Source organism: Sinohyriopsis cumingii, chromosome 9 (genome assembly GCF_028554795.1).
Source record: "Sinohyriopsis cumingii isolate HCF-2022 chromosome 9, ASM2855479v2, whole genome shotgun sequence".
NCBI lineage: Eukaryota > Metazoa > Mollusca > Bivalvia > Unionida > Unionidae > Sinohyriopsis > Sinohyriopsis cumingii.
In genome coordinates, this window is record NC_142969.1 from 67,541,241 (window position 1) to 67,558,019 (window position 16,779).

Consider the following 16,779-nt stretch of genomic DNA (forward strand, 5'->3'; position numbering starts at 1 on the left):
TATAAAAAAGGGAACTTACAACGTAATTGATAAAAGGTAGTTGCAATGTAATGTTTAAATTGTAACGGTTAAAATGTAGTGAAAATACAACCAATTACAATACAACGGTGAGATGTATATACAACATAAGGTAAAAGGTAGCAAAAGATATTAGAATTGCAAAAAGGAAGTTACTAAATAATATTAATAGGTATACAATCCTTACTTTACGGGGTCAAAACCTGTATCTGTATTTCTGAATTTTTACAGAGTCACAAGTTTTCTTTGGTGATAAATTTATTTTTTAATAGAACGCATGTCAATAACAATCTTTCTTACGCAGCATTAGTTGGGAACAACAAAATGGCTTATGTGACACGTGTTTAAAAGAGTATATCACCATAGTAATTGAGATTGTCTGATATAAATGTTAATTAAGCTTTTCTTCGAATGTCTTTTTCTTTTAATATTCTTTTCTGTTTGGTGTGCTAAATATCATTCAAGGTAACAAATATCAGCCTTTGATATTTGACATCAAAAGCACAAAAGGTTATTTTAAGACTCATGACCAATGAGGTACAAGAAGTATTTTATCCTACAAGGTTGAAAGGTATACTACAAGTAACACATAGTTAATACAAGGCTCGGAATTACTTGAGTTTCCAAGGGAAATAACTGATACTTCACTGGCGTTAAATGCTACAAGTATTTGCACCGTTGCTTGAATAATGTTACAACTAATCGATTCATGCTACTTTCAGATGCATGTATAGTCTAATAGCAAGTCCAGCACTTCTAAAGACAAAAAAAAAAAGATTCAAATACTATAAATTTAAGGTACCGTTTTCGTCAATTTTGCTTCGAAGTACTGTTTAGCGCTAATTAGGAAGAATAACTGTTACTACTGTATTTCATGTGAAATATGCACACAATTCAGCAGAAGGGTAAACATCTATTACTAACCTTAATGGAGACAGTAAGATATATGCTATAATTCTTGTATATATATTAATGGCCACTACATTTGGGCACTAAATGAAAACAGAAACACAAAAAGCCAATTGCTAGCTTGGTAAGAATAACGCACACATTTCATGCCGGTTTCGTCCACACACTTGATGAACTTTATCCGATATTCACTCGCTTTAATTACATATCCTCTCTATATTTTATGTATCCCATAGCAGAGCAAATCAATCTATCAGAACATGTCAAATAATTTCATTAGAGATGTAGATTGACAGATGAAGATAAAAAGAGAGAGCAGTCGTAGAAAAACATACGCAATTTGTATCCCTTTTCGCAAAAGCACGTGCCATCTTCCGGAGAGCATACACCATGATTACAGTTACATACATTTGCACAGTTCGTGCCAAAGGTTCCTTGAGGACAGGGACTGGTGCATGAGGCACCTAACCAGCCAGGCAGACACCTGGAACAAGAAAATCGCTTCGGTTTGACTTACATTTTCTTCGCGAATTTGCAGGCAATATTTTTATTTTACCTGTAGACATCTAATGAATTTTTGACATACTCGCTTGTATGTTATGTGCAATTAGTGACTAGTGTTTATGTGCTTATCTATGTAATAAGCCATACTGGGAGACGCATGCGCAGGATCTATTTTGTTGCTTTACTGTCTTGCTACAGTTTATTAAGTATTTTTATGTATCATTATTTTTTTATTCTTTGAGCATTTGCATGCAATATTATTTTGCTTCTTGGAGTCTGATACATTTTTTTAATACTCGCTTAAGTTTTTGGCTATACGCAATTATTGACTTGTTTTCCCATTCTTTTCTTTCTAATTACCCATTCTGGGAGATGTATGCGCATGCCGTTTTTGTTGCATTCCTGTTTTGTAACAGTGTATCTGTATCTATTTGAGTTCTAACTTTTAAATGGGCAATAGCAAGAAAATGGTGATATAAAGTTAATCCCTATGCAAGTAGATGGTGATATACCGTTCATTCGTATGCAAGGGTGCATCAGCCATGATAAGGAAAAGAAAATGTACATCAACCTAATTGTTAGAATTAATTGACCCTTGCCTATGTAAAAAGATAATCTGTTTCAACGCAAAATTGGAATCCTTCAACATTTAATACAAAAGGTAAAAATAAATACTTACTGACAAATTCCAGTAATATGGTCACAGGAAGCACTATGTACACAGTTACAGCGAGCTATTTCAGATAAAATAAACATTCAAAAAATTATTTAATTAAACAATAAATTTTGATGGAGAAATTTACCTACATGTTAGCATGCTTAATCACTTGAATTTAATTAAAATAAAATGACCTTTCCCACGCTGATACTGCCTCGAATAGTCTTGCCACTAACAAGAGATATGCAAAATATCAGCTTTGCATGACTTGATAAAAATGTATCCCATGGAATTTTATTATAATTGCGACATAAGTGAATATTGCCAGTTTCCTTTGCATATGCGTCTTTGTTAGCATTGTATGCGTGCATGCTTTTGTGTGTGTCAAAGCTCAATAACATTTGAGTGCACTAAAATACAGTAATTACAATAATATGGTCTGTTGTATATGCAATACTCTTTGCTTGGATACAAGACGACCGTTTGCCAATCTTTTTGCAATTCCTATATAAGGAATAAACACCTATCATCGGGCTTGAAAAAGTTAGGTCCAGCGGAGTAAGAACTAATCCCATACAGGTTCGCGGATGTATAGAATACATCTGATGGGCTAATCCGTGGGTCTTAATAGGCGACTGATAGAGGCTTGAACCGTGGCGGTTGAATCAATAACGTTTCTGATGAGGCTGCAGATTATATTCCTATAATCCAATCATTGTGAGTTGTTTACCATTGTGTGTTCTTTGTAAGCCACATTACTTCTTTTTTTTATACTAATAATCCTATCTATTCTTGCAAATGTTTAACGATGACATAACCTATATCTGGCATCTATTATTTTTTAAAACCTTATTACGACAAAAGCTATCAAAACATCCGCGACTGCCAAAGTATTATAGTGAAGAGAATCATACATTGGGAAACAAAAACTTACACTGGCAATTTTGTCCATAAAATCCATCCGGACAAATATTTTCACAGACTTCCCCAGTGAACCCCGGTTTACACTGGCACGCACCATCCGTGCGACTACACGAAGCAGTATTGGCTGATGTACACTCGCAGTCACTCGTACAACCATTACCCCATCTACCTTCAGGGCATGGCTGTAAATATCAGAATAAAATGTTACACAATTTTTGAAACTATCTTTGTGTTTACAATAAATATAGTTGAATTAAAAATATATTATAATCGTCATCATCTTCTTCCTAATAATAATAATAATAACAGTACATTTATTATTATTCTCATATCAATCGATCATATAGTATGATCAACGTAATAAAAAATAATGTATTGCCATTGATTTTTCTCTTTTCATTGTCTTTTCTACTGCTATAAGCAAATTTTGTAAGTATATAAAGCATGGTTCTTCGAGAATATTTACCTTAACACATTACGTTAGGCATAGTAACCTAGTACCTCTGGAATATAATCCTACAAAAGACTAAATCGGCTTATTCTGTCTGTTTTAGACAGCAAGGGGCAACACCCTTACCCATTACTTCTCCTTGATTTCAACTGGTGTCGCCACTGTCTTAGGTGAGCGAGACATTAACGCGGATGATGGCATGACGGGGTAGTTTGGAGGGTTTTTACGTACTGTGACTAAATAAGTTTCCTCGAGGTATCCTGTCATTAGCGCGCAGTTCAAAAGCACACTGACAAATGCTCATGGAAAAAAGCGCGCACGGCATATATTATAAAAGTTCGCTATTTAACAAATGTTCAATATTATTAATATGAGTTTCAGAGTGATAATTATATCACTGTTCAAAATGCAACGTTATGTGCATAATCAGGGCATTCTATGATATGGTCTTTCTCCTTCTAAGACTACGTCTTTTCCATGGTTAGATATGAGTTTTAAATTTTTACAGAATCAACGTGGTATTTACAGTTTTCTAGGCTTATACTGCGTAAATTCGCACCTTGAGATATGCTCAATGAAAACAGTGTTTGAAACCAGTACTTTATTTCTACTCAATATTAAGAATATTCCTTACAAATTAGCGCCAAAAGAAAGTTATTCTTCTGACATATCTCACATAGATCATACAAGTATTATAACATCAATGACTTGTAATGAAAAGGAATCTATATTTAATTGAAATACTGGTTTAAATTAAGCTGCGTGCAAATTGTTTTGATATACAAGTCATCACTGTATCTTATACGAAAGGTTACTGTATAATATACATCATACCATAACCAGTATTATAATTAATATATAACATGCCACTTCCAGTACTATATAAAGCAAGTCATAAACAGAAATATATCCAACATATCATTTCCAATATTATATCCAGCATATCATTGTAGATATTACATACAGCATGTAATAACTAGTATTATATACAGCATATCATATCCAATATTATACACAAATGTCATAGCTAGTATTATATACAGCATATCATTTCCAATATTATATACAAATGTCATAGCTAGTATTATATACAGCATGTCATAGCCAGTAATATAGCCAATATGCCAAGACCAATGTTATATACATCATGCCATAGCAAGTATTATATCCAAACTGTCATTGTCAATATTATATAGCAATTGTTATAGCCAGTATTATGTCTAACATGTCATAAAAGGTATTATACCGAAAATGTAATTGCCAATATTTGATACAGCATTTAAAAGCCAGTATTATATTCAACATCTCGTTCCTGATATTGTATACAAATTGTCATTTCCCCTGTCGTATCCAACATGTTATATTATTATATCATGTCATAGTGAGCATAATACACTAAATATCAGTGGTATATACTACAGAACATTATGGTATGCAACCTATCAGTGGAACAGATACTAAAGTCATTATGAAATACTAAATGCCATTATAAGTATCATATCTTACAAAGCATAGTAAGTATTCTTTACCACCCGTCATAGTCAGCAGGCTATAAAACATGTCATTGTTAATATATGTCACATGTCCTAGTCGGTATTATTTACATGTCAAGTCAGTACTCTGTATATTACATGTTACAGTAAATGTGACAATGTACAAGTCATAATAGTGTATGCTGCATATCACACTATTTACTGCATGTCATACTCCCTATTATATACTATACGACAAAAATCAGTATAATGTACCCAAGTTAACAAATATTTTAAAACGAATCTCATGTTTACAACACATTTTCATTGTTGCCTATTGTGTATAGATCTTTATTATTTTGTTCATAATATGAAGCGTGTTCTAAAGTCATTTAAACGGCGACAAGTTGACGGAAGGAATAAAAATGAGTCGGCGCCTTTACGTTTATCAAACAGAAACAAAGTCAACTGTATCTTTGGTAGACAAAATTGCAACAAATATTAATCTGATAGAATTATATCTCCAAGTTCAAATATTTATTTTGTAATCTAAAGCACATTTTCATAGACCAGTTTGACCGATATAATGACAGTAAGAAGTTCATGCATACATTTTGTGTACCCAGTCGTGCACTAGCGTATAACAGCTCTTCACCAGTGATGAGACTGATTTTCGGGTATCGTTTATCAGCATCAATACAGATTTGGGGGGTTGATTTATCGGACTACAACCTAACATACAATTATACTCACAGGTTCACACGTGTCCTGGGTATCCAGGCCTACACTGCGATAGACCAATCCAGCAGATAACGATACTTACCAATTCACAATTATTTCCTGTGTAACCAGGAAAACAGTAGCAAAATCCATTCACAGGGTCACATGGCGATTCGGAACAATTGCAATATTGCGAACAATTTTGTCCCCATTGATATGGGTCACACCGCTGGGAGCAGGTAGCTGAAAAACAACAATTATGTCGTGAATGGATTCTAATATAGCGAAAACATACAAAAAATATGTACTTTTAGACAATTACCACAGTTGATACGTTAGGATGGACAACAGTCTATCTCTGTAATGGAGGCAGTCGCTTCTAGGAGTAATGGCAGTTGTGAAACATTTGCACATATTAGAATTTAGTGGCAAATCAATGCAATACGAGGTCTAAAGTTACACATTTAAATATTAAGCATCCCCTTCTTCCTTCCCCATTGATTATGAAGATAAACTATGCCATATAAACACAAGTATGAAGTACTACAAAATGAAAGAAAAAAGGTAAATATCACTTCAAAGATGAAAAGTACTATGGCAAAATCAGAGCCGGCGCCAGACTATCTGGCGCCCTAGGCAAAGTTAGATTCTGGCGCCCCACCCCACTCCGGAAAATATCAATTTCAAAATTTTGCTTGTTCCGGTCAGCCTGGTGTTTCGGTCAGACTAACAATACCCCATTATTTGTCCCTGTATGAAATAAACCAGGATAAAAAACGACCCTCACTAAAACTGAAATTAATTTATTTTATTGTTTTCAAAACTGTTGTTGATTTGGAGAAATGCGCCCCCGAAATCAGCGCCCTAGGCGGCTGCCTTGTTTGCTCTTTTGGTAGCGCAGGCCCTGGGTAAAATGTTGTTACAATAACACAATGAAATGAAATGCTTAAAATATCACAAACAAATGAAGTAAAAATATGGTAAAAAATAAAATGTAATGGCGAAATATAGTTACAATAACTACAAAAGAGAGAAGTTACGACATAATCGATAAAATGTAGTTGCAATGTAATGGTTCAATGGTAATGGTTGAAATGTAGTTAAAATACACCTAATTACAATTCAATGGTGAAAGGTATATACAATGTAAGGTAAATGGTAGTAAAAGGTATTATAATTGCAAAAAGAAGTTACTATATAATATAAATAGGTATAAAATCCTTAAGATACAGGGTGAAAACTTGTTTTGTATTTCTCAATTTTTACAGAGTCAAAGTTTTGTTTAGTGATAAGTTAGGTTTAATTCTTAATAGAACTTACATCAATAAAAGTCTATCTTACGCAGCATTAGTTCGGGAACTACAAAATGGCTTATCAGACAGTTGTTGAAAAGAGTGCATCATTATAGGAATTGAGATTGTATGATATAAATGTTAGTCAATCTTTTCTTCCAGTGTCTTTTTTCTTTTAATGTTTGTTTCTGTTTGGTGGACTAAATATCATTCATATTAACAAATATCAGCCTGTGACGTTTAGACATGAAAACGCAGAAAACAGTGCCATTTTAGGACTCCTCACCAATGAAATTGAAAAAGTATTTTATCCTACAAGGTTGAATGGTATAATACCAGTAAAACATAGTTAATGCACGGCCCAAAATTATTGGATTTCCCAAGGAAAAGAACTGATAATTCACTGGCGTTAAATACTAAAAGTATTTGCACCATCGTTTGGATACTGCTACAACTAAACTACTCGTGCTACTTTCAGATGCATGCATAGTCTAATAGCAAGTCCAGCGCATATACAAACAAAAAAGTTCAAATCCGTTAAAATTCACGTACCTTTTTCTTCAAGATTGCTTCAAAGTACAATTTGTCGCTAATTAGGCAGAAGAATTATGTTACTACTGATATTTTATGTGAAATATGCACAATATTCAACAGAATGGTAAACGGCTATCAGTATCGCCATGGATACAGTAATATATACGATGTTAATCTTGTAAAAATATTAATGACCACTACATTTGGGCATAAAATGAAAACAGAAACACAAAAAAGCCAATTACTTGCTCCGTAAGAATAATGCATATATTTCATGCCAGGTGCGTCCATACACTCGATCAACTTTATCCGATATTCACTCGCTTAAAGTACATATCCACTCTATATTCTCTCTATCCCATAGCAGAGCAAATCAGTTTATCAGTATATGAAAAATAATTTCATTAGAGATGCAGACTGAGAGAGGAAGATAGAAAGATAGAGCAATCGCGGAAAAACATACGCAATTTGTATCCCATTTCGCAAAAGCACGTGCCATCTTCTGGAGAGCACACACCATAATTACAGTTACATACATTTGCACAGTTCATGCCAAAGGTTCCTTGAGTACAGGTAATGTTGCATGAGGCACCTAACCAGCCAGGCAGACACCTGTAACAAGAAGATCGCTACGGTTTGATTTACTTTTTTTCTCGCGCTTTTGCAAGCAATATTTTTATTTTATCTGTAGACATCTGATGAATTTGTGAAACACTCGCTTGACATTTAGTTTATGTGGAATTAGTGACAAGCTTTTCTGTGCATTTCTATGTAATGAGCCATAATGGGAGACGTATGCGCATGATCTTCTTTGTTGCTTTTCTGTCTTGCTACAACGTATTGGTATTGGTATATATTTTTATTCAAATTTATGTAATCTTCTTTGCGCATTTGCAAGCAATATTTTTGTTTTATTTTTACAAGTTTGATGATTTTTTCAAATACTTGCTTGAATTTTTGATTATGTTCAATTAGTTACTAGTTTTCAAATGCTTTTCTATGCAATGACCCATACTGGGAGGTGTAAGCGCATGCCTTTTATGTTGCGTTCCTGTTTCTCTACAGTGTACCTTTATCTATTTCTTGTCTAACTTTTAAGTGGGCAATAGCAAGAAGATGGTGATATACCGTTAATCCCTATGCAAGTAGATGGTGATATACCGTACATCCGTATGCAAGTGTGTGTCAGCCATGATAAGAAAAAGAAAATGTACATCAACCTAATTGTTTGGATTACTTGCCCCTTGCCTATGTTAAAAGATAATCTGTTTCAAAGCAAAATTGGAATCCTTCAACATTTAATACAAAAGGTAAAAATAAATACTTACTGACAAATTCCAGTTATATGGTCACAGGAAGCACTATGTAAGCAGTTACAGGGAGCTATTTCAGATAAAATAAACATTTAAAAAAATTATTTAATTAAACAATAAATCCTTGGTAGAGAAATTTACCTACAACTTAAGCATGCTTAATCACTTGAATTTGATTCAAATAAAATGACTTTTCCCACGCTGATACTGCCTCGAATAGTCTTACCACTAACAAGAGATATGCAAAATGTTAGCTTTGCATGACTTGATAAAACTTTAACTCATGGAATTTTATTACAATTGCGACGTAAGTGAATATTACCAGTTTCCTTTGCATATGTGTCTATGTTAGTATTGTGTGCTTGCATGCTTTTGTGTAAGTGTGTCAGAGCTCAATAACATTTGAGTGCACTGAAATACAGTAATAAAAATAATATGGTCTGTTGTATATGCAATACTCTTTGCTGGGATACAAGAAGACCGTTTGCCAATCTTTATCCAATTCCTATATACGGAACAAACATTTAATTTCGGGCTGGAATAGGTTAGGTCCACAGAGTAACAACTAATCCCATACAGGCTCGTGGATGTATAGAATACATCTGACGCGCTGTTCCGCAGGTCTCAATAGGCGACTGATAGAGGCTTTAACCGTGGCGGTTGAATCAATAGCGTTTCTGATGAGGGTGCAGATTCTATTCCTATAATCCAATCATTGTGAGGTGTTTACCATTGTGTGTTCTTTGTAAGCCACGTTACTTCTTTTTCTTCTATACTAATAATCCTATCTATTCTTGTAAAGGTATAACGATGACATAACCTATATCTGGCATCTATTATTTTTTAAAATCTTACTACGACAAAAGCTATCAAAACATACGCGACTGCCAAAGTACTATAGTGAAGAGAATCATACATTGGGAAACAAAAACTTACACTGGCAATTTTGTCCATAAAATCCATCCGGACAAACATTTTCACAGACTTCGCCAGTGAACCCCGGTTTACACTGGCACGCACCATCCGTGCGACTACACGAAGCAGTATTGGCTGGTGTACACTCGCAGTCACTCGTACAACCATTACCCCATCTACCTTCAGGGCATGGCTGTGAATATCAGAATAAAATGTTACACAATTTTTGAAATTATCATTTTCTTTACAATAAATATAGATGAATTAAAAATATATTACAATCGTCAACATCTTCTTCCAAATAATAATAATAATAATAATAACAATACAATTATTATTATTATATCAATTGATTATATAGTATGATCAACGTAATAAAAAATAATGTATTGCCATTGATTTTTCTCTTTTCATTGTCTTTTCTACTGCCACAAGCAAATTTTGTAAGTAAATAAAGCATGGTTCTTCGAGAATATTTACCATAACACATTACGTTAGGCATATTAACCAAGCACCTCTGGAATATAATCCTACAAAAGACTAAATCGGCTTATTCTGTCTGTTTTAGACAGCAAGGGGCAACACATATACCCATTACCTCTCCCTAATTTCAACCGGTGTCGCCACTGTTTTAGGTGAGCGAGACATTAACGCGGATGATGGCATGATGGGGTAGTTTGGAGGGTTTTTATGTACTGTGACTAAATAAGTTTCCTCAAGGTATCCTGTCGTTAGTGTGCAGGTCAAAAGCACACTGACAAGTGCTCGTGGACAAAAGCGCGCACGGCATATATTATAAAAGTTCGCTATTTAACAAATGTTCAATATTATTAATATGAGTTTCAGAGTGATAATTATATCACTGTTCAAAATGCAACGTTATGTGCATAATCAGGGCATTCTATGATATGGTCTTTCTCCTTCTAAGACTAAGTCTTTTGTATGGTTAGATATGAATTTTAAATTTTTACAGAATCAACGTGGTATTTATAGTTTTCTAGGCTTATACTGCGTAACTTCGCACCTTGAGATATGCTCAATGAAAACAGTGTTTGAAACCAGTACTTTATTTCTACTCAATATTAAGAATATTCCTTACAAATTAGCGCCAAAAGAAAGTTATTCCTCTGACATATCTCACATAGATCATAAGTATATTATAACATCATTGACTTGTAATGAAAAGGAATCTATATTTAATTGAAATACTGGTTTAGATTAAGCTGTGTGCAAATTGTTTTGATATACAAGTCATCACTGTATCTTATACGAAAGGTTACTGTATAATATACATCATACCATAACCAGTATTATAATATATAACATGTCACTTCCAATACTATATACAGCATGTCAAAAACAGAACTATATCCAACATATCATTTCCAATACTATATCCAGCATATCATTGTAGATATTATATACAACATGTAATAACTAGTATTATATACAACATATCACTTCCAATATTATATACAAATGTCATAGCTAGTATTATATACAGCATCTCATAGCCAGTAATATAGCCAATATGCCATGACCAATATTATATACAACATGCCATAGCAAGTATTATATCCAAACTGTCATTGTCAATGTTATATAGCAATTGTTATAGGCAGTATTATGTCTAACAAGTCATTAAAGGTATTATACCCAAAATGTATTTGTCAATATTTGATACAGCATTTCATAACCAGTGTTATATCCAACATCTCGTTCCTGATATTGTATACAAACTGTCATCTCCCCTGTCATATCCAACATGTTATATTATTATATCATGTCATAGTGAGCATAATACACTAAATATCAGTGGTATATACTACATAACATTATGGTATGCAACCTATCAGTGTAACAGATACTAAAGTCATTATGAAATACTAAATGTCATTATAAGTATCATATCTTACAAAGCATAGTAAGTATTCTTTACCACCCGTCATAGTCAGCAGGCTATAAAACATGTCATTGTTAATGTATGTCACATGTCCTAGTCAGTATTATTTACATGTCAAGTCAGTACTCTGTATATTACATGCTACAGTAAGTGTGAGAATGTACAAGGCATAATAGTGTATGCTGCATATCACAGTATTTACTGCATGTCATACTCTCTATTATATACTATACGACAAAATCAGTATAATGTATCTAAGTTAACAAATATTTTAAAAAGAATCTCATGTTTACAACACATTTTCATTGTTGCCTATTGTGTATAGATCTTTATTATTTTTTCATAATATGAAGTGTATTCTAAAGTCATTTCAACGGCGACAAGTTGACGGAAGGAATAAAAATGAATCGGCGCCTTTACGTTTATCAAACAGAAACAAAGTCAATTGTATCTTTGGGAGACAAAATTGCAACAAATATTAATCTGATAGAATTATATCTCCAAGTTCAAATATTTATTTTGTAATCTAAACCACATTTTTATAGACCAGTTTGACCGATATAATGACAGTAAGAAGTTCATGCTTACATTTTGTGTACCCAGTCGTGCACTAGCGTATAACAGCCCTTCACCAGTGATGAGACTGATTTTTGGGTATCAGTTATCAGTATCAGTACAGATTTGGGGGGGGGTTGATTTATCGGACTACAACCTAACATACAATTATACTCACATGTGTCCTGAGTATCAAGGCCTACACTGCGGTAGACCAATCCAGCAGATAACGATACTTACCAATTCACAATTATTTCCTGTGTAACCAGGTAAACAGTAGCAAAATCCATTCACAGGGTCACATGGCGAGTCGGAACAATCGCAATATTGCGAACAATTTTGTCCCCATTGATATGGGTCACACGGCTGAGAGCAGGTAGCTGAAAAACAACAATTATGTTGTGAATGGATTCAGAAAATATGTACTTTTAGACAATTAACACAGGTGATACGTTAGGATGGACAACAATCTGTGTTTATAAAGGAGGTAGTGGCTTCCAGGAAAAATGGCAGTTGTTAAACATTTGCATATATTAGAATTTAGTGGCAAATCAATGCAATACTGGCTTTAGGACGAGGTCTAAAGTTGCACATTTAAATATTAAGCATCCCCTTCTTCCTTCCCCACTGATTATGAAGATAATCCATGCCATATAAACACAAATATTAAGTACTACAAAATGAAAGATAAAAGGTAAATACCAGGTCAAAGATAAAAAGTACTACGATAAAATTTTGTTACAATGTCACAATCAAATGAAGCAGTTACAATGTCACAAACAAATGAAGTAAAAATATGGTAAAAAATAAAATGTAATGGTGAACTATAGTTACAATAACTACAAAAGAGTGAAGTTACGACATAATCGATAAAATGTAGTTGCAATGTAATGGTTAAATGGTATTGGCTAAAATGTAGTTAAAATACAACTAATTACAATATAATGGTGAAAGGTATATACACTATAAGGTAAATGGTAGCAAAATGTATTATAATTGCAAAATGAATTTACTAAATAATACTAACATGTATAAAATCCTTACGATACAGGGTGAAAACTTGTTCTGTATATCTCAATTTTTACAGAATCAAAGTTTTGTTTGGTGATAAATTATGTTTATTTCTTAATAGAACTTACATCAATAACCGTCTATCTTACACAGCATTAGCTAGGAACAACAAAATGGCTTATGAGACAGTTGTTGAGAAGAGTGCAGCATTATAGGAATTGAGATTGTATGATACAAATGTTAGTCAATATTTTCTTCAAGTGTCTCTTTTCTTTTAATATTTGTTTATGTTTGGTGGACTAAATATAATTCATATTAACAAATATCATCCTGTGACATTTGACATGAAAACGCAGAAAAAGGTTGTATTGTAAGACTCCTCACCAATGAAATATAAAAAGTATTTTATCCTACAAGGTTAAATGGTGAAATACCAGTAAAACATAGTTAATGCACGGCCCCGAATAATTGGATTTTCCAAGGAAAATAATTGACAATTCACTGCCGTTAAATACTACAGGTACTTGCACCGTCGATATGGTATACTGCTACAACTAATCGATTCATGCTACTTTCAGATGCATGCATAGTCTAATAGCAAGTACAGCACATATACAGAAAAATAAAGTTCAAATCCGTTATAGTTCAGGTACCTTTTGCTTCAATTTTGCTTCAAAGTACAATTTCTCGCTAATTAGGTGCAAGAATTATGTTACTACTGATATTTTATGTGAAATATGCACACAGTTTAGCAGAATGGTAAACGGCTATCATTATCGCCATGGATACAGTAATATATAAGATTTTAATATTGTATATATATTAATGGTCACTATATTTGGGCATAAAACGAAAACAGAAACACAAAAAAATGAAAATTACTTGCTCTGTAAGAATAATGCATATATTTCATGCCGGGTTCGTCCATACACTCGATGAACTTTATCCGATATTCGCTCGCCTAAAGTACATATCCACTCTATATTCTCTGTATCCCATAAGAGAGTAAATCAATGTATCAGTATATGCCAAATAATTTCATTAGAGACGCAGATTGAGAGAGGAAGATAGAAAGATAGAGCAATTGTAGAAAAACATACGCAATTTGTATCCAATTTCGCAAAAGCAAGTGCCATCTTCTGAAGAGCACACACCATGATTACAGTTACATACATTTGTACAGTTCGTGCCAAAGGTTCCTTGAGGACAGGTAACGTTGCATGAGGCACCTAACCAGCCAGGCAGACACCTGTAACAAGAAGATCGCTATGGTTTGATTTACTTTTTCTTCTCCCGCATATCCAGGCATTTTATCTGTAGATATCTGATGAATTGTTGAAATACTTGCTTGAATTTTAGGTTATGTGCAATTAGTGACTAGTTTTTCTGTGCTTTTCAATGTATGACCCATACTGGGATACGTATGCACATGATCTTTTTTGTTGCTTTCCCTTCTTGCTACAACGTAATTCTGTATATTTTTATTTAAATTTATGTAATTTTCTTTGCGCATTTGCAGGCAATATCTTTTTTATACTTTTACAAGTCCGATGATTTTTCAAATACTTGCTTCAGATTTTAATTATGTTCAGTTAGTTACTAGTTTTCAAATGCTTTTCTATGTAATAACCCATACCGGGAGATGTATGCGCATGCCTTTTTTCATGCGTTCCTCTTTTGTTACAGAGTATCTTTATCTATTTGAGCTCTAACGTTTAAATGGGCAATAGGATGAAAATGGTGATATACCGTTAATCCCTATGCAAGTAGATGGTGATATACCGTTCATCCGTATGCAAGTGTGTGTCAGCCATGATAAGGAAAAGAAAATGTACATCAACCTAATTGTTTGGATTACTTGACCCTTGCCTATGTAAAAAGATTATCTGTTTCAAAGCAAAATTGGAATTCTTCAACATTTAATACAAAAGGTAAAAATAAATACTTACTGACAAATTCCAGTTATATGGTCACAGGAAGCACTATGTAAGCAGTTACAGGGAGCTATTTCGGATAAAATAAACATGTAAAAAAATTATTTAATTAAACAATAAATCCTTGGAGAAATTTACCTACACGTCAGCATGCTTAATCACTTGAATTTAATTCAAATAAAATGACCTTTGCAACGCTGGTACTGCCTCGAATAGTCTTGCCACTAACAAGAGATATGCAAAATATTAGCTTTGCATGACTTGATAAAAATGTATCCCATGGAATTTTATTACAATTACGACATAAGTGAATATTGCCAGTTTCCTTTGCATATGCGTCTGTGTTAGTATTGTGTGAGTGCATGCTTTTGTGTGAGTGTGTCAAAGCTCAATAACATAAGAGTGCACTAAAATACAGTAATTAAAGTAATATGGTCTGTTGTATATGCAATACTCTTTGCTTGGATACAAGACGACCGTTAGCCAATCTTTTTGCAATTCCTATATACGGAACAAACACGTAATTACGGGCTGGAATAGGTTAGGTCCAGTGGAGTAACAACTAATCCCATACAGGTTCGCGGATCTATAGAATACATCTGACGCGCTGTTCCGCGGGTCTTAATAAGCGACTGATAGAGGCTTGAACCGTGGCGGTTGAATCAATAGCGTTTCTGATGAGGGTAGAGATTCTATTCCTATAATCCAATCATTGTGAGTTGTTTACCATTGTGTAATCTCTGTAAGCCATGTTACTTCTTTCTCTTCTATACTAATAATCCTATCTATTCTTGTAAGTGTTTAACGATGACATAACCTCTATCTGGCATCTGTTATTTTTTTAAATCTCATTCTACAATAGCTATCAAAATATACACAACTGCCAAAGTATTATAGTGAAGAGAATCATACATTTGGAAACAAAAACTTACACTGGCAATTTTGTCCATAAAATCCATCCGGACAAACATTTTCACAGACTTCGCCAGTGAACCCCGGTTTACACTGGCACGCACCATCCGTGCGACTACATGAAGCAGTATTGGCTGGTGTACACTCGCAGTCACTCGTACAACCATTACCCCATCTACCTTCAGGGCATGGCTGTGAATATCAGAATAAAATGTTACACAATTTTTGAAATTACCTTTTTCTTTACAATAAATATAAATGAATTAAAAATATATTATAATCGTCATCATCTTTTTCCTAATAACAACAACAACAATAATAATAATAATAATACAATTATTATTATTATTATTATTATTATTATATCAATCGATCATATAGTATGATCAATGTATTAAAAAATAATGTGCTGCCATTGATTTTTCTCTTTTCATTGTCTTTTCTGCTGCTATAAGCAAACTTTGTAAGTAAATAAAGTATGATTCTTCGAGAATATTTATCATAACAGGTTACGTTAGGCATATTAACCTAGTAACTCCGGAATCCAATCATACAAAAGACTAAATCGGCTTATTCTGTCTGTTTTAGACAGCAAGGGGCAACACCCTTATCCATTACCTCTCCTTGATTTCAACTGGTGTCGCCACTGTTTTAGGTGAGCGAGACATTAACGCGGATGATGGCATGACGGGGTAGTTTGGAGGGTTTTTACGTACTGTGACTAAAAAAGTTTCCTCAAGGTATCCTGTCGTTA

At 33.6% G+C, this 16,779-nt stretch overlaps 1 protein-coding gene across 10 annotated transcripts in view; it reads right to left on the reverse strand.

The window, feature by feature from the left end:
- LOC149791957 (uncharacterized) overlaps nt 1-16,779 on the reverse strand; it is a 153,420-nt gene that overhangs the window by 18,743 nt on the left and 117,898 nt on the right. For 9 of the 10 annotated variants that reach the window (XR_016423457.1, XM_089970474.1, XM_089970472.1 and 6 more), the window contains 11 exons: nt 16,046-16,217; nt 15,129-15,183; nt 14,280-14,428; nt 12,409-12,548; nt 9,732-9,903; nt 8,811-8,865; nt 7,946-8,094; nt 5,760-5,899; nt 3,024-3,195; nt 2,111-2,165; nt 1,263-1,411 (listed from right to left, as the gene is read on the reverse strand). Coding sequence is in view for 8 of the 10 variants with exons in the window: in XM_089970474.1 (XP_089826600.1) it covers nt 1,263-1,411; nt 2,111-2,165; nt 3,024-3,195; nt 5,760-5,899; nt 7,946-8,094; nt 8,811-8,865; nt 9,732-9,903; nt 12,409-12,548; nt 14,280-14,428; nt 15,129-15,183; nt 16,046-16,217 (1,408 nt within the window). In the remaining 2 variants the exon portion in view is untranslated. Of the gene's footprint in view, nt 1-1,262; nt 1,412-2,110; nt 2,166-3,023; nt 3,196-5,759; nt 5,900-7,945; nt 8,095-8,810; nt 8,866-9,731; nt 9,904-12,408; nt 12,549-14,279; nt 14,429-15,128; nt 15,184-16,045; nt 16,218-16,779 lie in introns of those variants that run through there. The other variant, XR_016423458.1, reaches the window with a different exon arrangement.